Genomic DNA, 22,540 nt, shown 5'->3' on the forward strand with positions numbered 1-22,540 from the left:
TGTCCCGGTTGCTAGGGAGGGTAGAGTCACATGGAGTAACCTCCTCGTGGTCGCTATAATGTGGTTTATTCTTGGTGGGGCACGTGGTGAGTTGAGCGTGGATGCCACGGTGGATGGCGTGAAGCCTCCACATGTGCTATGTCTCCGTGGCAACGCGCTCAACAAGCCACGTGATAAGATGTGCGGGTTGGAGGTCTCAGACGCGGAGGCAGCTGGGATTCGTCCTCCGCCACCCGGATTGAGGTGTCACTACACGACCATGAATACTTAAAAGCGTATTGGCCGTTCTAAATTGGGTGAAAAAATGTAATGATAAATAAACAAACAAAACAAAAGCTCGGTATCAGATGTTTAGCATATAACAGTACATTAATGATCTTTGTTTTTTCTGGTGTCTTACAGTATTCTCTACAACTCATTAGGGGAAAGTTATGGTATAAATTCAACTCTATTAACAGAACAAAAAGTCCTTCTCTTGTATCCTCTGTCGAAATTTAACACAGAAGATTACTTTTAGATATCTACAGAGGCACCAAAAATACCCTCAACATTTCAGTATACAGGTGAAACTCGAAAAATTAGAATATCGTGCAAAAGTTCATTAATTTCAGTAATTCAACTTAAAAGGTGAAACTAATATATTATATAGACTCATTACAAGCAAAGTAAGATATTTCAAGCCTTTATTTGATATAATTTTGATGATTATGACTTACAGCTTATGAAAACCCCAAATTCAGAATCTCAGAAAATTAGAATATTACATGAAATCAATAAAAAAAAGGATTTTAAATACAGAAATGTCGGCCCTCTGAAAATTATAATCATGCATATGTACTCAGTACTTGGTTTGGCCTCTTTTGCATTAATTACTGCCTCAATGCGGCGTGGCATGGATGCTATCAGCCTGTGGCACTGCTGAGGTGTTATGGAAGACCAAGATGCTTCAATAGCGGCCTTCAGCTCTTCTGCATTGTTTGGTCTCATGTCTCTCATCTTTCTCTTGGCAATGCCCCATAGATTATCTATGGGGTTCAGGTCAGGTGAGTTTGCTGGCCAATCAAGCACAGTAATACCATGGTCATTAAACCAGGTTTTGGTACTTTTGGCAGTGTGGGCAGGTGCCAAGTCCTGCTGGAAAATGAAGTCAGCATCTCCATAAAGCTTGTCTGCTGAAGGAAGCATGAAGTGCTCTAAAATGCCCTGGTAGACGGCTGCGTTGACTCTGGACTTAATAAAGCACAGTGGACCAACACCAGCCGATGACATGGCTCCCCAAACCAACACAGACTGTGGAAACTTCACACTGGACTTCAAGCATCTTGGATTGTGTACCTCTCCATTCTTCCTCCAGACTCTGGGACATTGGTTTCCAAATAAGATGCAAAATTTGCTCTCATCAGAAAAGAGGACTTTGGACCACTGAGCAACAGACCAGTTCTTTTTTTCTTTAGCCCAGGTAAGACGTTTGACATTTGAAGCCCATGTCCAGGACCTGTCTGTGTGTGGTGGCTCTTGATGCAGTAACTCCAGCCTCAGTCCACTCCTTGTGAAGCTCCCCCACACATTTGAATGGCCTTTTCCTGACAATCCTCTCCAGGCTACGGTCATCCCTGCTGCTTGTGCACCTTTTTCTTCCACACTTTTCCCTTCCACTTAACTTTCTATTAATGTGCTTTGATACAGCACTTTGAGAACATCCAACTTCTTTTGCAATTACCTTTTGAGGCTTTCCCTCCTTGTGGAGGGTGTCAATGATGGTTTTCTGCACAACTGTCAGGTCAGCAGTCTTCCCCATGATTGTGAATTCAACTGAACCAGACTGAGAGACCATTTAAAGGCTCAGGAACCCTTTGCAGGTGTTTAGCTGATTAGAGTGTGACACTTTGAGCCTACAATACTGAACCTTTTCACAATATTCAAATTTTCTGAGATTCTGAATTTGGGGTTTTCATAAGCTGTAAGACATAATCATCAAACTTATATCAAATAAAGGCTTGAAATATCTTACTTTGCTTGTAATGAGTCTATATAATATATTAGTTTCACCTTTTAAGTTGAATTACTGAAATTAATGAACTTTTGCACGATATTCAAATTTTTCGAGTTTCACCTGTATTTCTAACATTTCATGCTGTCTGTCTGTCTGTCTATCCATCCATGAATTAATCCATTCATAATATGATAATTCAAGTTGTAATTTTTAAAGAGATGAGAAATGGTGTGTTTGTATGTGGAATCTATATTAACTGTTTGTGCATGTAGAAAAGACATGACCTCTGCCCTGTTTTATGTCTTTTCCTGAGGTGTGATGGACTACGATTATCAAGACCAGCTGGTCCACACACACACACACACACACACACACACACACACACACACACACACACGCATGTTGTGTTTCCATGTTTTATGGGGACTTTCCATAGACATAATGGTTTTTATACTGTACAAACTTTATATTCTATCCCCTAAACCTAACCCTACCCCTAAACCTAACCCTCACAGAAAACTTTCTGCATTTTTACATTTTCAAAAAACATAATTTAGTATGATTTATAAGCTGTTTTCCTCATGGGGACCGACAAAATGTCCCCACAAGGTCAAAAATTTCGGGTTTTACTATCCTTATGGGGACATTTGGTCCCCACAAAGTGATAAATACACGCTCACACACACACACACACACAAACCCCTTAAAGAGATGGTTCAAGAAAGAGACAATAAGCATAATATGACTGACCTCTTATGAGATTTACCAGGTTAACTCAACCTCAAAGTTCCCATAACACATGTCAAGATCAATTTTTGGGTCTATCTGTCACATCTTCAAGACTGTTCCCACAGGGTGTGCAGCCAACTTTCAGGTGATTTGTGTGTGTTTGTGGGTACTGGTGGAAGTTTATGAGTTTGTGTGAAATGTATGTTTATGTGTGTACCAGTGTTTTGCTGCTGTAGCTTTGGGCTGCAGTAACAGATCGTCTGTGGCGAGTTGGAGCGCTGCTGTTCCGCAAGAAGCCCAATAACTCAGGAGTGTCCTGTAGAGTCGAGGTCTGTATGTTTGTGATAGAAATACATTTTATATTAGATGAAACCAAAAGGCAAAGACAGAAAATACATTTACATGCAGTTCAAAAATAATAATTTGTTCTTTTAAAATGTAAATTATTTAGTCTGACTGAAATCATAATAAAACAAAAGTCCAATTTTTGCTATCTTGATTAAACCTGCGCATGTAAACGTACCGAGAGACAGAGAGAGAAATACAGCGGCAGAAACAGAGTGAGAGCTCTGGCCAAAGCACTGATATAGCTTTACTCTCACCTCTTAAAGTTCACAGGAAAAGAGATCCAATTATCAGTCCAGGTGGTTAAAATTCTTAACTCAGCATGAGCACAGTGCAGTTACAAGGCAAAGAGACTTGAAATGAAAATGTACTGATGCTTTGTAATGACTGCATGTGAAATCTGAACAGCTATAATAAAGTCCAGTCGTGACTAACTCTGCAGTCACAGTTTTACATTTTATTTGATAGCACAGAAACCTGAGCCCATATGTTTAAAGCAGCTTAGAGTAAAATGTTAGTCTTTAGTGTGTAAAAATTCAAAGCATATCATAATTTTGCTCTTATTCCTAGACTTAAGAATGTGTGTCATGTATAAAGTTGAATAAGTGCAACTTGTTCACATTTAAGAGCCCTGTAGAGGTATCTTAAACAAGACTAGTACAATGACTGTGCCATGTTGAAACCACGTACTCTCCAACAAAGAAAGAGAAAATGAAGTGGAATTTGGCAAATGTGAATAAGAGTGATTCATAAAGGTTCATAAGTGTTAAGACTTGGTCTTAGCTCCTAAATTATTTAAGAGTGCTGCGATATAGTCTAACATAAGAGTAGCATGATGACAATAGAGACAACGTATTCTCCAACAAAGAAAGAATGAAAGAAAACTAATATGATAGTGGAATTAATAGGATAGTGGCAAGTGTGGTTCGTAGTAAAATCCATCAAGATCATTTTTAAATAGCATCACTATTAAGCAATTTTCACAAATAGTAAAAAATTTTTGTGCTCAGTGATGTCATACAATAGCAGTTTAAGGTGACCACATCTTCAAGCTTCAAAAAAACACAAAAGTGTATTTCAGACATCTAATAAATTATTGTATGCGACTCATGTCTAGCTCTGAAGTAATAAGATTAGATTTGGTGAGAAACAAAGCAAAATCAAAGGTATCATTTAGTGAAAATGTTCACTGAACGTTATTCATGAGTCTGCATGCGAGTAGAGCTCTTGGCACAAGAGCAAAAGTAGTTACGCTGTCACTTGCGAGGTGGGGCATTCAAGCGAAAACTCATTTTGTTTCCCTTTAACAGGACCACCAGCGATATTAACAACAGAAAACACAACATAGCTGCACTCAAACCAGAGAACAGAACTTACAAAGCATGTCTGAAGAGTTTGTAGTCGAAAAATAGATGCATTTCTATGTCCAGCCTTATTTGTTTGAACCAGAGTCAATCAAACAGAGAGATGGGGCTGAAGGTAGCTAAAGTCACGCCATGTCCTAACCAGATGCCAAACGACACTAAATAAAATAATCTTTTCTATGTTAATCAGAGTTTTTTTGTCCCGCTGCGATGAGCAATGGAACATTCTGTCGATCGCTTGGTTTCTATATTTGGCATCGCGCCCGGTAACCCCGTCCTCTATGAACTGGCACCAGTCCAAAATGCAATTTGTGGCACGAGGTGATCATCTGTGTCCAACAACTGCTTTTAGGTCCTTGAATAACATATAACCTGTGAGTAAGGGCAGCCGGTGTTACTTCTGTTGCCCCCCTAGGGAGTTGGTGCCCTACGCAGACAGCGTAATATGCGAAAAGTGAGCGACTGTACTGGTAACTACTTTCAGCCTCCTCCGACACACTGTTTGATTGTGGACTCTGCTATAAACAAATAAGGCTGGACATGAAAATGTATCTATTCTTCCACTAGAACTCTTCAGACATGTTTGTAATTTAATATATTAGATTTATACCAATTATAAAACGTGACGTCATCAATTCTGTAGCAACAAGGGCAACTCCGCCAATACTCTTACCTTAGCAGTTTTGTGAATAGGCTTTAAGCAAAACCTCTTAGCTAGGAACTATTTGGAGAACTTCAAGTGGTAAGAGAAAAATCTTTGTGAATATGGGCCCTGAGATTTATGACTTTGAGGGAGGCAAAAAGAGGTGAGACAGATTAAAAAAGAAACATGACTTTAAGTAATTGGCTCTGTGTGTGTATGAGAAAGGATCTTAAAAAGGGCAAATATGGAACAGAGACAGATTGCATGCCAGGGGGTCAACTCCACTATAGCAGGGTTTAAAAAAAAAGAGTGGATGTGCTTTTTTCCAGCTGTATGTAGTTTGGAGACTGAGGGGTCAGAGAGAGCAGCTGGACTCATAGCTGTATTTAGAACGACAGTCTGGCCTTGGCTGTCTTAAGTGAGGGCACCCTCAAGAAGAAAGAATGAACGAAAAAGAAGAATAGAGAGATAGAGTGTGTTTGTGAGTATGTGTGTGCCTGTTTGCATTACCTCTAACTCCAGTGGGTTGAGGGAGCCATTGACGATACAGTGAACAGGCCCATCAGTGATAATCTGAAGAGCATAGAGGAGGTTTTCCTCAAGGTGCCGACTGGGCCAGCCCACCTCCAACACAGTCCTGCTTATTGAACTCGGACCTTTGTTATGTAACTGGAACAGATGAAAGAGAGACAAAATGTGCTGGTTAGAAACAGAATCAGTGTGAGTTTAAATTAAACTGATGTAAACTGAATCAAACAGAATTTGTTATTGTTGTTTACTTATGAATATATATCATAATTCTTGCAAAGTTGAAAGGAGTAGTTCGCCTAGAATAAAAATGGTGTCATCATTTACAATGACCAGGGCATTCTTTAAAATGTCTCATTTTTGTGTTCTGCAGACCACAAAAGAAAGAAAGTCATATGGGTTTGGAACAGCATGATGGTTGAATACATCATGACAGCATTTTCATTTTTGGGAAAACTATCACTTTAACAGTGGTATTTTTATTAAGACCATAGTAACCACAGGTACCATGGGTGGCGTCTCATGCTTAGATCAATGTAACTATGGCTATATGGTCAGGCTGGTCTGTTTTAGAGGGGTTTTGGGTAAATTGCAGCTTTATTGCAGCTGTTTGACCAGCCAAACCAGCCTAATACAAGCTTGAGGTATTCTGCCAAAATACCACATTTACTATGTAGAAGTAGCAGTAAAACAATGGTAAATGTTCGTTGATTGTTGTTGTTGCCAATTACATTTTAATATGAATTTAAATATGATATGAATAAATGTATAATATGAACAAAGCATTTACATGAATTGCTAAACATTAAATCAATTGAAATCAGTCACTCTGGGCTAGCATTAGCATTAGCGGTTGAACTAAACATGGCAGGGCTAAAACTCCTAACACAAACCATCTGTACAGCGTCTGGCCAACATTACAGCCAATTAAACAATTAATAGCCTCAGGATAGATGGCATTTAGTGAGGCCCTCTAATAGCAAAAAGAGGTCATGAGGCTTCACAAAAACAAACAACAAATAAATAACTTTATTGAAGTTGTTTTTTGCAAGCTGAGTTGATGAAGTTCTGTTTGGTTAGAACATGTCTTATAAGAGATTAGAATTTCATTTTATTAATAGAGAGAGAGAGTGTGTGTGAGAGAGAGAGAGAGAGAGAGAGAGAGAGTTGATTCTTTAAAAACAAAAATAGTGCTACATCAAATAGCAAAACTGCCATTTGCTCTTATTCCTAGACTTAAGAATAAGTGTCATGCATAAAGGTTCATAAGTGTTAAGACAAGTGTACATGGCCTCAGCTCCTAAATTATTTAAGAGTGCTGGAGAGCTATCCTGTTAGGAGTAGCATGATGACGGCGTTACATGGAGACAATGCATTCTCCAACAAAGAAAGAATGTGTTGGACTAATATGATAGTGGCATTTGGGCAAATGTGATTCGTAGTTGAGCAAACAAGTGAAATCAATCAACATGTTTTTTAATTGAAACACATTTTTTTTTTAATTATTAATGAATAAATTGAAACTCATTATTGTGGATTAAACATTTGTATCAATGTATAGGGTACATGCCTAAGCTTTCAGGGGGCTGCAAAATCTAAAAATTATTTTATTTTTATAATGTGAAAAGCATATGTAATTTTTTTCACATAATGCTGTAACACTTATATATACAGGTTGTTGTAGCCTTCAATTTGTACATTGTTTGGAGGAGAACATTTTTGCAAGATGTAGAATAATGTTTCAAAAAACATACTAATTTGATTAATCAATGAATTAATCGACAGACCTATTATCAAAATATTGTTTTTGTGTAGTATTAAATCATGAATGAATGGTGGCACGCCATTCTCACGTACTAACCTTGCAGGCTCACTGGCTTGCTGGCTGATTCAGTGGTTGAGGGTGTCCATTTTTGACATGACTGTAGTCCTTACTTCACAAGACTTAAGTGTCACCTCAGGTCAGCACAACAGAATCTGGCTTAGACTATGCTGAAAGTTACTCTCATTTTCTTTATAAAAAGCTCCTAATATTACAAAAGTTCTACTATTTGCTAAGAAATTTTTTACACCGAAGTCAAAGACTATTCTTAAATGCCTTTCTGAGAAGAAGTTTTATACATACAGCCCCTGGATCTTTGATCATGCTAATTGTTTGAATGATTACTGCTTACTGGCCCTTTAACAGTTTTACCAGCACGTTTACTCACTCTCTTCTTCTATTGTGGTTGAACGAGGCTCTTAATGCTTATTTAAACTCCAGCCATGTTTTGTATTTGTGGATGTGTGTGCAGGTGTATGCTGTTTAGTCCGCACCTCATATATGTGTTGGACCTGAGGGCCAACATCATCTTCTCTCACAGGTTTCTCTTTGGGTTCCCAATGAGGGAAAGGCAGAACAACCTGAGCTGGATGAGACACACTGAGATAATGAGAGAAAGAGAATTGTCATTATATGCAGTCGTTGTCATGGCAGTGTACATTTCATGAGCAAATATACAGGAAACGTCTATGTGGTCAGCCCTTTCTCCACACTTTTGACTGAGAAAAAGCATTAAAGGTATAGTTTACCCCAAAATTGTAATCCTCTCATAATTTACTCACGCACATGCCATCCCAGATGTGCATGACTTTCTTTCTTCTGCAAAACACAAACAAAGATTGTTTTGAAAATATATATCAACTCTGTTAGTCCTTATAATGCAAGTGAATGGTGAAATGACTTTTGAAGCTCCAAAAATAACAAAGGCCATATAAAAGTAATCCATAAGACTCCAGTGGTTAAATCCATATCTTCAGAAGTGATATGATAGATGTGGGTGAGAAACAGATACATATTTAAGTCCTTTTTTTACCATAAATCCCCACTTTCACTTTCAAAATGTGAAAGAAAGTTAAAGTGGAGATATATAGTAAAACTATAACTTAGGACATACATATTTACCTGTTTCTCACCCACAATTATCATATCACTTCTGAAGACATGGATTTAACCACTGGAGTCATAAGGATAACTTTTATTCTGCCTTTATGTGATTTTTTGAGCTTCAAATGTCTGGTCACCATTCGTTTGTATTGTATGGACCTACAGAGCTGATGTATACTTTTTAAAATCTTAATCTGTATTCTGCAGAAGAAAGAAAGGCATACACATCTGGGATGGCATAAGGGTGAGTACACGATGAGATAATTAACATGTTTGGGTGAACTATCCCTTTGTTCTCACTTTGGTCAGTAGCCCTGTTCCACATTGTTTAATCCTTAATATATTGCCCATATCCCCATACACACAGAGTTTGCTATTATTTTTCATCATATGCCTTCTGAGTCTTATCCACATTATGGCAAGAAGATGATATTTTAAAGGAGCAGAATCATATTTTACAAATATGCTATGAGCAAATACAGATCTCCCTGAACTGGAAAATAGTGGGAGTCTGAGTTCTTGGACTGGGACCTTTGTCCATTCAATGAAACAGAAAAAGACACATAAAGAGAGATACCAACCCTCTGATCTCCACCTCTGCTTTTGCTGTGATGCTCAGAGTCAAATTCACTGGAATGCTTTTCGAGTTGTCCTTATTGGAGCTGTTCATAAAAATAAAAAATAAATTATAATAATATAAAGTTTGTATATAGTGACAACTATAAGAAAAAAAAAACACAGAAATACCTCGATGTGTGAAAATGTAAGGAATATTAAAATGTCAGTGTTTCTTTTCTGAATTTATGATACATTTTGATCTTGTCTCAGAATCACTGAACTGTTGCACCACTTTTGCTTATAGTATTTCAGCTCAAAAACCTGCACCTTACTCACTTACCACCCCCAATTCAGCTTAACCAAGCACTAAATGTGCTGAAATAGTGCTGCATTGCAAGTATTTAAATGAAGTAATTTGTATTATTTTCAATGCAAAAAGGCCTCCTTTCTAAGTAGTTAAATTGGATTTATTATATGCCCACCTGTGGAAAGCAAGCAGTAAGTGGAATTGTTTATATTTCTATTGATCATGGGAGCAGTAATACATCAAATGATATTCAATTGATGGAGAAGTGCATTACAACTGGGAATAAGATGAACATTGTATAAGATGAAAAGTGTAGTAATGTGTCATGATCTTGCTATTTTTATCTTGTTTTATTCTTGTTGTGGCAGGGTCATGACAGTTTCCTCCATCCAGCTCTTAGGTTGTCCCTTGCGCTTGTGTTTTCTTCTCTCCCTTGTGTTTCCCCAGGTGCTGCTCATTAGTGAAATCAGCATTGTGCTTGTGTTTATGGGCAGCACCTGATTTCAATCCTTCCTTCCCCTTATATTACTGGACATTTCGGTTCTTGTCTAGTTTGTCCAGTTTAGTTTTTTCCCTTCCTGTAATTTTAGTTTCTCCCTTTTGAGAGTTTTGTTTGTATTTTGTTGGTATTGTTTTAATAAAACACCTTTCATCATTGCCATCCTGCATCTTTGGTCCTTCCTCCAAAACCTTGACAGAAATGCACTTTTAGCATTTTAAACAGATGATTCAGGTGTCTGGATCATAGTGGTAAAATGGTGCTGTACAGTCCCAGCATATTATGCTAAGTTTTGGTAGTTTGCTTACAATCAGGACTGGCCTGTAAGATAGGGAATTGTGTTGTGCAAATTGTGATCAGCACTAATTTTGTGGATGCATGCGTGCCATAACGTTTTCCTGTGTTAAAACAATGCAAAAAAGTGTGTGCAAATAAATGCAGCTACCAGCATGCAAAATTCTTTCTTAGTGGCCCTTCGCAGTGGCCCTTATTATCTTCAGTCCTTCTACTAAACTCTCAATAACCATGAAAAAAACTCTCCAGCCACATGCAGACACACCTAATCAATAGTTACTTACTCTACATCTCACTCTGATCTTACAAATAAAAAACGAATCATTACAAATCTGTATGTGCTTCTTGTCTTGACTCTGTGTAATAGTTTGGTAGCAACATGATTTGATTGATTTTGCAAAACTTATGAACCTTTTCTTAGCATGAACGGCTTAGTTTCCCTGCTGAAAAGACTACTTTCGACCAACATGAATTTGTATGCTGGTTCAAGGCAGTTAATGCTAGTTTGGTGTTGCTCTAGCTGGTCTAGCATTTATCCACATGGGTGTCAACGTGATGTAAAAGAAATTGGGACTCCACTGCTCCAAGATCCAGTTTCGACGCTTGCAAGCCCACTGTAGGCACTTTCGATAGTGCAGATTTTCTGTAACATTTGTCACAGTAGACCTTCTGTCGGATCGGACAAGACGGAATAGTCTTCTTTGCCCTAGCTCGGTGAGCCTTGGGCACCAAACACCCTGTCGCCAGATTGTGGTCTGTCCCTCCTCGGACCACTGTCGGTAGGTACTCACCACTGCTGAACAGGAGTATTCCACAATCCTTGCCGTTTCAGAGATGCTCTGACTCAGTCATATGGCCATAACAATTTGGCCCTTGTCAAAGTCGCTCAGGTCTTTACTCCTGACCATTTCTCCTGCATTCAACACATTGACTATGAGAACTGATTGATGATCGCTTATCATCTAATCTACCCAGACCTTGCCATGTGGCCTTGTTAGGAGATGATCAACATTATTCGCTTAACCTGTCACTGGTCATAATTAGGAGCCTACATCTAATAAGCCCTGACAAGCATCATATTTTCCCTACTTATATAAGGAGTGAGTCACTGTCATAGTGATATGCCTGACATTCAACAAAGATGCCTTAATGAGCAAAAGAACACAAGACACAAATGGTCCTTAGTTCTGTTCTGTTAATGCATTGCATAAAGCCCAGTTCCACTACCAAATTCTTATGAATGAGCTATCTTCATTTTTAGTGACGTTGCTTCAGGAAATGGAATTTACACTTTAATAGGACGCAAACAATGCAATAAATGGAGAAGAACATCAGAATAAAATTGCCCTTGACAAAACTCATTTAGGCTTTGCCGCCAACCCACTAATGCCCACTGAAGACTTATAGTGCATACTTGCATGAAAATACCAAAACTTCATGGCCTTGCCCACTGACTTTGTGCATATGACTTATCATATAGCATTGTGCTTAAGCCGTAGCCTTCTTAAAATAGAGCCCAAAACATCTTTCTTCCTGCATGACACCTGGATTCTATCTATCTCTGTATCTGTAGCTTTCTCTCCACCTTCTCTGTCTCTCACTCTTATTCTATTTCAAGGTGAAAAATCACAGTGGGCAAAGGAAAATGTGGCTAACATTAGTCACCAGAAAATTTTTCTATTCTCAAGAGATCTCTCTCTCTCTCTCACACACACACACACACACACACACACACACACACACACACACACACACACACATGTTTGGTTTCCATGTTTTATGGGGACTTTCCATAGACATAATGGTTTTTATACTGTACAAACTTTATATTCTATCCCCTAAACCTAACTCTACCCCTAAACCTAACCCTCACAGAAAACTTTCTGCATTTTTACATTTTCAAAAAACACAATTTAGTATGATTTATAAGCTGTTTTCCTCATGGGGACCGACAAAATGTCCCCACAAGGTCAAAAATTTCGGGTTTTACTATCCTTATGGGGACATTTGGTCCCCACAATGTGATAAATACACGCTCACACATACACACACACACACACACACACACACAAAAATGCACTCATATACACACTTAAGTACAAGCATACCTGCATGTACACACTCCGATCAATACACATGTAGATGTGCAGTCAAACACATACATACACATGCAGACTCCCTCCCCTGTTTGACCCGACCTTGCTCTGAGTTATGGGGAGACTTTAGGGTTCAGTGATTAAACCCTTAGGGAAATATCCCCTCCTCTTTCAAACACCAATCTGCCCCTGAGAGCCACCTGGCAGTCATCTTAACACTCCAAAACTAACATGTTCTCATTAAAATCACCTCCTGTGTATGTGTGAGCGACATCACAGGGAGAAGTGTTATTCTAACAAATTCTCTTCAACCCTGTCCTTAACAGAACATAGCCAAAGACATGCAGACTATGTAGTGAGGTAATAGTGTGAATGAGATGGACTGAGTAACGCAACCATGTGTTGTGCTTATCATAAGTCTGCTAAATGCATAATAACAAAAAACAAATAAATAAATTACCGAAAAACCAGAGATGTAAAATTATGTAAATTGAAATTTTTTCTACAACCACACATACTACCCTGTAAAGGTAAAACACAATAAATACATATTATGGTCAATTAACAATTTAATATTTCAGATAACAATAATAATTTAGTTTCTCTCAGACCATGGTCTGTCCTGTGACAGACAGGTTTGGCTCAGCTATATTTAGATTCAGAGCAAATGGAGTGTGACTATTTTGCACAATCGAAAACTTTGAAGCTATTTTCAGTTTAGCATAGTTACTGTGTTATGGCTTTGTACGCAGCATTGACAAACAGAGTTCCCTTATGTATGCCATTCATTTTCTGTGACCCATCCCAGGACATTTGATCATAGCTTCCTATTTCAAAGCCCTGACTTTATAACAACCAACATATGGGGCCCTTGCTTGCAAAATGACTGCTCAACATACATCAAAGTGACACACACACTTACTGTGTTCACTAACACACACACACACACACACACACACACACACACACATACACACAAACAAACAAATACCCACATATGCATACTATAGAGTAGTGTGGTACAGATGCCTTTAATAGGTATTATATAGTAGGTAAGGTACAGTACACCTTCGCTACCAAATATTGGCTAGAAATAGTAAACTTCTAAAAATGCACTTACACACATTTTGGTTCACTTTATAACTTTATGGCCAGTGGTAACATAAGGACTTGGGTGTTGACATGGACTTGGCTATGAATATATACAAATCTGTGTTTGTGAGTCAAAGATAGTAGCTGTGAGACTTCTGTTTTATGTTAAAACCAAAGACACTACTTCTGTAATTGTGACAAAACCTGGTATGAATATAAGGGAGACATTTACTGTACCTGTGTATCTGCAGCTCAAAGCCAATGTTAGGGGGGGCATCTTCCAGCCTCTGTACTGAAAATCGTAAACCAACCGACACCTAAAGAGAGAGTGAGTGCAAGAGAGAGAGAGAGTGCGAGAGAGAGAGAGAGAGACAAAAGGTAAAACATGAACACATCAAAAGCTTGAAGGACATCTGCAAGTGCTCAGTAAAATAGAATAGTGCTTCCCCCCACTGTCTAAAATAGGAAATAAAACACCACAATTAACACTGTGCCATCTTACATGTTGGGGAAAGGGTCTAGACATTCTCATAGCTGTATTACCCCAACAAACAACACACAATTACACATCACTGTGGAATCAGTGTTAAAAAATGCAAAGAAATTGAATAGTCTAGATTGAATGTTTGATCACACAATCACATGTTGAAGTACATGTAACCTAAAATCAACCTCATTCAGTAGAATTTCTGACAAGCAGCATCCCCCATCAGAATTTTTTTTAATATAAATCCAAATTATATAAAAATGTCTCTAGTGCTACTGATAGCGAGTTGTGCAAACAACCTCCGAGAGACAAGTGGGCACCAGGAAGTAATTGTGTTCACATAAACAATTGTTAGCGTGATTTGGAGGTTGCATTTTCACTCTAAAATTGCTCCACTGATGATTAAGTTAAAGGCTGAGGTTTGGGGGAAGAGTTAATAAAATAAAATATGGATTCCTGTTGACTGTTTTTCATCATTTACAACTAAAAATACAACTTGTTTTTGTTGCTTCTCTGTGGACATTCCACATTAGTGGCAGTGATTTGAATGTCAGTAAACACAAACCAATTTCAGCAGCAAAAATTTCAACCTACTGTTGCCAAATTCACAGTGTGATAAGTCTGAAGTAATTGTAATTTGTTCTTATCTACAGTCAGCTGTTTAGTCAGCTCTTAAAACACCCATGTCATTGTGGGCATCTTCACTGTCAAAAATTCACTAAAATGTAAAAGTTATGTTTAATTTTATAAATAAGGAAACCGATGGAGTGTGTAGGGAAGGAGGTATTGCCCCAAGTGAAGGAGTTCAAGTACATCGGGGTCTTGTTCACGAGTGAGGGGACAATGGAGCGGGAGGTTGGCCAGAGAATCGGGGCAGCGGGGTGGTATTGCACTTGCACTATTTCATCGTTGACACAAAAAGAGAGATAAACGGGAAGGCAAAGCTCTCGATCTACCGGTCAATTTTCATTCCTACCCTCACTTATGGTCATGAAGGCTGGGTCATGACCGAAAGAGCTAGGTTGTGAGTTCAAGTGGCCTAAATGGGTTTCCTCAGAAGGGTGGCAGGCTTCTCCATTAGAGATAGGGTGAGGAGCTCAGTCATCCGTGAGGAGCTCTGAGTAGAGCCGGGAGGAGGCCTCTGGGAAGACCCAGGACTAGGTGGAGAGATTACATCTCCACACTGGCCTGGTAACGCCTCGGGGTCCCCCAGTCAGATCTGGTTAATGTGTCTTGGGATAGGGAAGTTTGGAGCCCCCTGCAGGAGCTGCTGCCCCCGTGACCCGACTTCGTATAAGCGGTTGAAAATGAATGTATGGATGTTTAATTGCTGCCTTAAAATTTTAAAGTAAAAATGTTACCTCAAAGTGGTGCCAAAGTTACAACCTGTAGTGATAAGTCCACTTTGAATTAAATTCAAATTAGCTTTTTGGTATGGCCGTATACAATGTACAATGTTTCCAAAGCACTCATCAACAAAAAACAAAACAGAAAAAATTCAATAAAAAAGAATTACATAACTTAAAATGTCACATAATAAAATAATAATAATAATAATAATAATAATAATACAGGTAAGTGCTATTTGAATCAATAACAAATGCTAATAGGGGGAAAAAAACCCGACACTTTCAGTATTTAGTGAGGCGTCACCCTCTCTCCCTCAGATCATGACAAGAAGACACATACTCTGCTGCAAAATCTATACATTCAGCCATCTCTCCTAGAACATATGAGAGTTTCTCTATATTACTCATTCTGCTGAGTTCAGGCAGTATCTGTCCTATGAGTGTAAAGTGTGTGTTTCTAATGCTTTCATATTTACTGCACTCAGTGAGGATCCTCTATGACTCTTTGAGTGCAGTGTGAACACAGTCTGTTCTCTCTGGGGCTCCAGTTCTGCCTGTGCCGACCCTTCTCTGAGCCAGACTGTGCTCACACGATACTTCGTCAGAAGCTTCCTGTGACGGTAATCTTTAATTTTGGTCAGATATGATGCCAAGTCTTATTTTTTTGGAAATAGGTTCATTTGTTTATTTCTTTGAGTTTTCTTTGCCAATGATGAATATATTCTTCTTGAGTCGTGTTTTGTATTTCTTTTAATTTTGCCTGCCATCACTGCCTACAGTGATGGTGATTTTCTGGGGAAGAGTCTAATAAGTGGAACCAGAATTTACTCGCTCTCTTTTGAATGTCAGTCAAGAGAGGAAATCTGCCCAGTTTTGCCCAATAGCCCAGGTTAGAAGCACTTTGAACTTCCAGGATGTTTTTACAAAATTCAAGGTGGAAAGTTTCAACTCTCAGGATTCAATATTTAGTTTTTATTTGGGTCCCCAGATTTCACTTCCATACAGAAGGATGGGTTTGATGACACTATCAAATATTTTCATCCACAGATTGATTGGGGGGTTAAATTTGAATAATATTTTTCTTACACTGTTAGGTCCTTTACAGCCATGTGAAATAGTCCAGAAGCCGAGATTGTCAGACCTAAATAATTGTAACTGGTAACATGGCTAAGAATTTAATTTTTTCACAGAGTTCCTTTAGTGATATGGGGTGTCCAAATTATTTAATTGACCCTTTATTGTGCATTCTAGTTGATGTAGTTGGCAGGTCATATATTTTTGGGTTGGGTTTAGTTCACTTTCTATATAAAGTTTTCCAAAATGTTTTGTCCAGTTGTTTGGGTAAGAGATGGAAATTTGATGTTCTTTTGACTTATTTAAATTGTTCCATAATTCCCAGAATTAATTTAAATCAACTGCGTCCTCAATCTTGTTAAACATTGTTGTCATATGTTCAGGTCTTTTCCAATGAAAAAGTTTGTTGATAGATAGTACATGTTTGTTGATTTGCGGGGTCTTCTGTTTTTTCACCGATGTTTTCTTTTCTTAACATACTGTACTTTGTCTAACCAGTCAGTTTGAACCATTTTATTTTTTAATCCTGTTTTTTTATTTTTATGATTTGCTGGCAATTGTGAAACATATTTTATTTACGGTAATTGTTTTGTTGCCAAATTGATGCTTTTCTCATCTATCGTCTATCATGTTCTCAGCCTGAGTGCTGTGGAGTACAGCTTCATACTGGGCTGGACTGTCTTTCTCCAGAAGAATCTAGTTGGGAGGGAATATAGTTTAGACTTCTGATCTGAAGATGGCAGAAGACTGGCTGACTTGTTTAGATTAAGGACAATGTTACAGTGGTCTGAGAAATGTAGCTGTGACATTACTGTGAAGTAATTTGTCTCGTTTTGGTCTAGATCTGTGATGGCATAGTCCACTCTGATGCCGCCTAAAAAAAGAGCAGTAGGTAAATTGACTCAGAGAATCACACTTTGTTCTGCCGTTCACTATATAGAGAGGCTTTTACAAAGCTACAGAACTTGTTTTCCATTTCTGTTTATTGTGTTGTCATAGCTCAGACATGGTTTAGTAGGATGTTTGTTTTGATATATATTTGTATTATTAATAATAAACTAATCACCAACTGAACTAATATAATCCAGTTCTTTCCCAGTTCTTGCATTCAGATCCCCATTATCAGGACTTAGCCAAGAGACTGCAACTGAATAATTTCAGATTGTAATGTGTTAAAAGATTGCCTCATTATAATAGGGTGGATCATGTGGGGGGATATAGGTGGCATACAAGTTTCAGCATGTTTTTTTTTTTTATCTGACTGAGGCCTCTTATGTCTGCACTACCTCTTCTTGTCACAATAGCAGCATAGCTGTATATCTGTCTGCCGGCATGCAATCTCACCTTCTTCTCACAGTCAGTGTTCATTCTTGATTGTTTTAGCAAATATTCTCATGCCCTCTCGATGAACGTGGAGATGGTAATACAGGTGCTCATGAGTGATACGCTGATGATTTGCTATATGTACATTCAGCATGAGAGCACACACATCAGCTATCTCTACATTAATAGCATTGATGATGTTTTGTGGAACTTCTCTTCAAGGCAGCAATGTAGAGATGGTGATTTTAGTGCTTGAGTAGATTCATCTAGCTGTTTTCACCGCATTGATGAGAGCTTTGTTAACATCCACTCTCCTGGTGAAGAAGACCTTTTCGAATGAATCAAGGCTAGGTTCTGACCCCTGGACCATGACTGTAACATTGTGATACAAGTTTACAGTCAGCTTTATCTCCTTTTCTCCTTCCAGGGTGATTTGTCTACCTTTACTGATGCCACCTTTTCTGCTGCAGTTCATGGCTGTGTAGAGAGTGCTGTGCCAGGCTGATGGCTGATCAGTGAAGAAGAGCCGGTTACACCGGACTCTGTTGGGTTCTGGTCCACTGTAATCAGACAGCAGCATCTCTGGATTCTCTCTAAGGATCATCTCTTTCATCTTCTTCTTATCTTTGTTTGATTTAACTTCTGCTGGATATATTATCTCCAGCTCCTCTTCATTATTAAAAGATGCTACTGCCTTAGGCAGGCTCAGGCTGCGATCAACAGTTTTAACTTTAACTAGCAGTTAGCTTGATGTATTGATTATGTGTCATTTTTATGTAATCTTTAAGTTTTTAGAGGTCTTATCTTAAAAATCTTCTGCCTCTTTTATTCTTAGTTTAGTTTCCAGTCATTTAAGTAGTGTTTGAGTCATTGTGAGAAATATAAATTGTACATGCTGATATTCTTTTGCTGCCAACTGCCATCAGAATTCTCATTCTCTCTCTCTCTCTCTCTCTCTCTCTCTCTGTGTGTGACCATATCTTGTAGTTCATTAGTATGAGTCAGATAATGGCTGCTGGGATGGTTAATGAAGGCCTTTAGCTAAAAGCTATGTGCTAACTCCGGAGCCCCATAAAAGTGCTTCCCCCCGTCGGAAACCTTCCTCACTACAAAGCCTCCTCATAAAGGCGGGTGAGAGTAACATGTGCTGTTAATGTTTAAAGAGGGAACCAGCCACTTAGCCTTTTTTTGTGGTTACACGTCCTTTTTAAAACCCCAAAAGATTGGTAAATCACAAACGTCCCACTTTCAAAATGAATATGATGTCTCCACAACTTTGTGCATATGTTTAAAAATGAGAACTTCATTTAAGATTGTGCTTTACAAGTGCTGGTTCATATGTCCCTGTGGCAACAGTAATGATCTAATTACACTAATGAGACAATAACTCTTAATCGAAAGTTTTAATGAAACTCAAAATAGATTGCAGAGTACGACATAGGAAATTGCCCAACTTCAAGTGAATTTGATTAACTATTTTTCACAACATAAGAATGAACTGTAGGATTCAACAAACACACAGCAACAGTCTCACCATATGTGCAATGGCATTCACTCAGATGAATTACAGATTGAATATGCAAGGCTGGACAGGGTGAAGTTGAGCGATGAATGTAAAGCCAGAAAGCATGACAAGAAGATGCCCAAAATGTATCTGATTAAAAACAAAGGCAACACAAAGCAAAGAATAATGCAAGCCAAGGATGTGCCTCTTTTAGACTAGTGTCATAAAGAGTGTATAGCTAGGAGTTTCCCCAAACCTCAGCCCACGTTTTCAAGAAATGTTACATAGCTTCACTGCTTTTTTTTAAGGAGTAAATACTTATTTTTAATCTCCCTATTGAGACATTAGCTAAGTGGGAAGGAGTTAGTGAAACTAGAGACTAATTTAATGCTGTTCATTTTATAGACAGTGAAACATGTCAGATTTATATGAATTATGGCTCACACAGGAGATTTATACCTCTATTTTACAACTACTAGTGAACTTAAAGCAACAATACAGTATCATATAGAAAAGATTAGATATTCACACGTTTTCATAGAGAGACAGTATGAGAAATGAGAAGCTGCAAGATATTTGCAGACATTTGCAGTTGCAGTATTAATTGGCAACTGAAAACAGCCTGTAGTTTTTATCATGAATTGTATTACTCGGTGGATAAATTGTTTGTTATGAGTATAATTAAACAGTTTATTGAACAGTTGTCTTGTCTATTATCATATTCCTTTTGATATGTTTTAAAAAATGCACAACACTCTTATTAAACCAGGAGAGGCTTATTGATTTATTCAACCAGGAGAGAAGGGTCATAGCATTTTACTACATGTCTTGTGTCTTTAGGACTCTGGTGTTCTACAAAAAGCTTGTTGGGTAGAGAAAGGTTGACCCTTTGAGGGACTCTAACATGTTTTCTGCAGATTGTTCTTGTGATGGGTTATTTGTGATGAATGGGCTGCACCACATGCTCATGACTTATGTTTTAAGGGCCATGAGAGCTCAGAATGAGTTTGGGAAGTTCTGAAATAAAAGAAGAAAACAAAATACAGGAAAACACTTCTCGGGTTTGATCACAAGCCACATGCTGATTCCATGTGTGGCAAGATTATTTTGCGACGCCAGTGATGTTGGTATGCAAGTGTTTTGCGAGTATGTAACTGAATGTGTAAGGGCATGATAGGTCTCTCAATTTTCATTGTTGGCAATGTGACCATGTGTATGTGTGTGTGTGTTTGTGTGTGAGGTAGGTGATCTGTGGCCTTGTCACTCTCTTCTGCTGGTGCCATGGTAATTTGGCCCATGTGGGTTTAACCCCCAGAGGCTCTATGACTAAGCCCGTTACCATGACAATGCCTCCTCCTTTTCCTAAATCTGGAACATGTTAACAGGTCAGTCCTGGCTCTTACAGAGCCAAACAACTCCCCTTCTCTCTCTGTTCATTTATCCTTTGTCTCTCCATCACTCTCTAACTTTACTCTTTCATTTATCTTTCCATTGTACACCCTCCATTTCCCCTCTCCAGACATTTTGAACTTACACCTTGAATCAAAATTCTTCCTTATGTCTTTTTCATACTCATAGCTCTAGTCCTACATATTGGCCTGCTAAACTTACATGGCTCTTGTGCTATTAGCATAAACAAATTAAATTGAAAAAATAATGATTGTTTCCCAAACGCTCCCCCGATCTCTCACTGGTCAGCCAAACAGATAGTCCCTTCACATGCCATTGGTTGAACCAATGTTGCTACATTTGGCTAGTCGGGATGCTCAAACAAACAGAGAAATGTTTTGATAGTGTCAAAGAGTCAGTGTTTACACTCTTTGTGAAGCCATACTACAAATTGCAATAGAATAAATAATTTCAATATAGAAAAACAGACCTTTAAAGCCGTTTTGTTGAAGTGAGCTATCTATGAAATAACTATTCTTTCTTTCTTTCTTTCTTTCTTTCCTTGCCTCATGATTAAAATTGCCTTTCTTTACATTGGTAACACTTTACATTAATGTTCTCTTTGTTGAGGGTTTATAAAGGGGTTCATGAATGACTAACAAGTCACTTATAAATGCATTAAAAATCATTGATATGCAGTATTAACAATATGCATAAAAAGGGTGACTTTCGTGCAATACCTGCCAATTAAGAAGCCTTACTTACTTAAATAAGAAAACTTTTTTAACATGAGTAACCTATGAAAATATACCTATTTAAAGTGGACACATATAAAGGAGATGCCAACTTTAGAAACCTAAGTATGTTTGAATTTCATCAGGCTTTATTATATGATATAAGTTAATTTATTATGCATTTATAACATTTACGTTTAAATGCTCACTATTTGGCAAATATTGCATGAAAGGCGCCCTCTTTATTCAGTTTGTTAAAACTGCATTTCAGTGATTTATAATGCATTTGTAAATGAGTCATTAGTCATTAATTAACCCCTTTATAAACCTTTAACAAAGGGAACATTAATGTAAAGTGTTACCCTTTACATTTTATAAATGCCTTTCCCCCTCACTTATCCTATATGGACACTCACAATTGCTCTATGCCAAAGATGCCTAAACCAGGGCCCGCAGGCCAAAGTTGGTCGGGTACATGGTGAGTTGTGCGTGGATGGTGCGGTGGATGGCGTGAAGCCTCCACGTGCGCGATGTCTCTGCGGTAATGTGCTCAACAAGCCACGGAGAAAAAATACATAAATAAATAAACCTTTAATAAATGTATAAACCTTTCTAAACCTCTTAATTTGACATGCAAATGGCGTTATACCGCGTCTCCGTAAGCAAGCGACATATTACAACTATATCGTTTCTGTTTATAATCCACAAATCTGTTAACATTGCAAGCACGTGACGTCGATCTGTAGTGTTTGCTACCTTTCATATCTTGCCGCTCCTACATGAGATATAAATAATGAGGCACATTTACAATAAATAGCAAAAATGCTTTGTGTAATGTACCATTTGCATGGTTAAGAGAGAGACACTTAAACATCTGTTACATTTCTCATATCCATCTAGTTCCATCCAGGGTCAGAAATTAACGGGGACTCTGGGCAAAAAAGCTAAAATTTCCCCTGCAATCTGATATAGTTCCAAATACATATATTGCAATATGTTATTTTAATAGCCGAAATATTTGGAAATATGTGAATGAGAAAAAAAGTTTTGTTTCAGGAACAATACACAAAGCAATGCGGAGGCCAGGCGATTTTGTAATTTTTGAAACAAATGAAAGTATTTTATAAGGCATTTATAAAAAATTACCTTTTTAAAAGGTAAAAAATTGCCCTCGTATGAACCATGTAAGGGGAGAATTCCAACTCCCCACCATTTATTGTAATGCAAAGTTTAACTTCGGCCCACAGCCCTCAATCATGTTTGATTTTTGGCCCTTCATAGGAAAAAGTTTGGGCACCTCTACTCT

The 22,540-nt window shown here is 38.1% G+C and overlaps 1 protein-coding gene across 1 annotated transcript in view; it reads right to left on the bottom strand.

Moving 5' to 3' along the window:
• itga8 (integrin, alpha 8) overlaps window positions 1-22,540 on the bottom strand; it is a 114,183-nt gene that overhangs the window by 10,680 nt on the left and 80,963 nt on the right. Inside the window, exons 22-26 of the mRNA XM_052144140.1 lie at window positions 13,612-13,691; window positions 9,110-9,190; window positions 7,919-8,024; window positions 5,585-5,743; window positions 2,940-3,053 (exon numbers count right to left, since the gene is read on the bottom strand). Of these exons, the coding sequence (XP_052000100.1) occupies window positions 2,940-3,053; window positions 5,585-5,743; window positions 7,919-8,024; window positions 9,110-9,190; window positions 13,612-13,691 (540 nt within the window). The remainder of the gene's footprint in view (window positions 1-2,939; window positions 3,054-5,584; window positions 5,744-7,918; window positions 8,025-9,109; window positions 9,191-13,611; window positions 13,692-22,540) is intronic.

Source organism: Xyrauchen texanus, chromosome 15 (assembly GCF_025860055.1).
Source record: "Xyrauchen texanus isolate HMW12.3.18 chromosome 15, RBS_HiC_50CHRs, whole genome shotgun sequence".
NCBI classification, from domain to species: Eukaryota; Metazoa; Chordata; class Actinopteri; order Cypriniformes; family Catostomidae; genus Xyrauchen; species Xyrauchen texanus.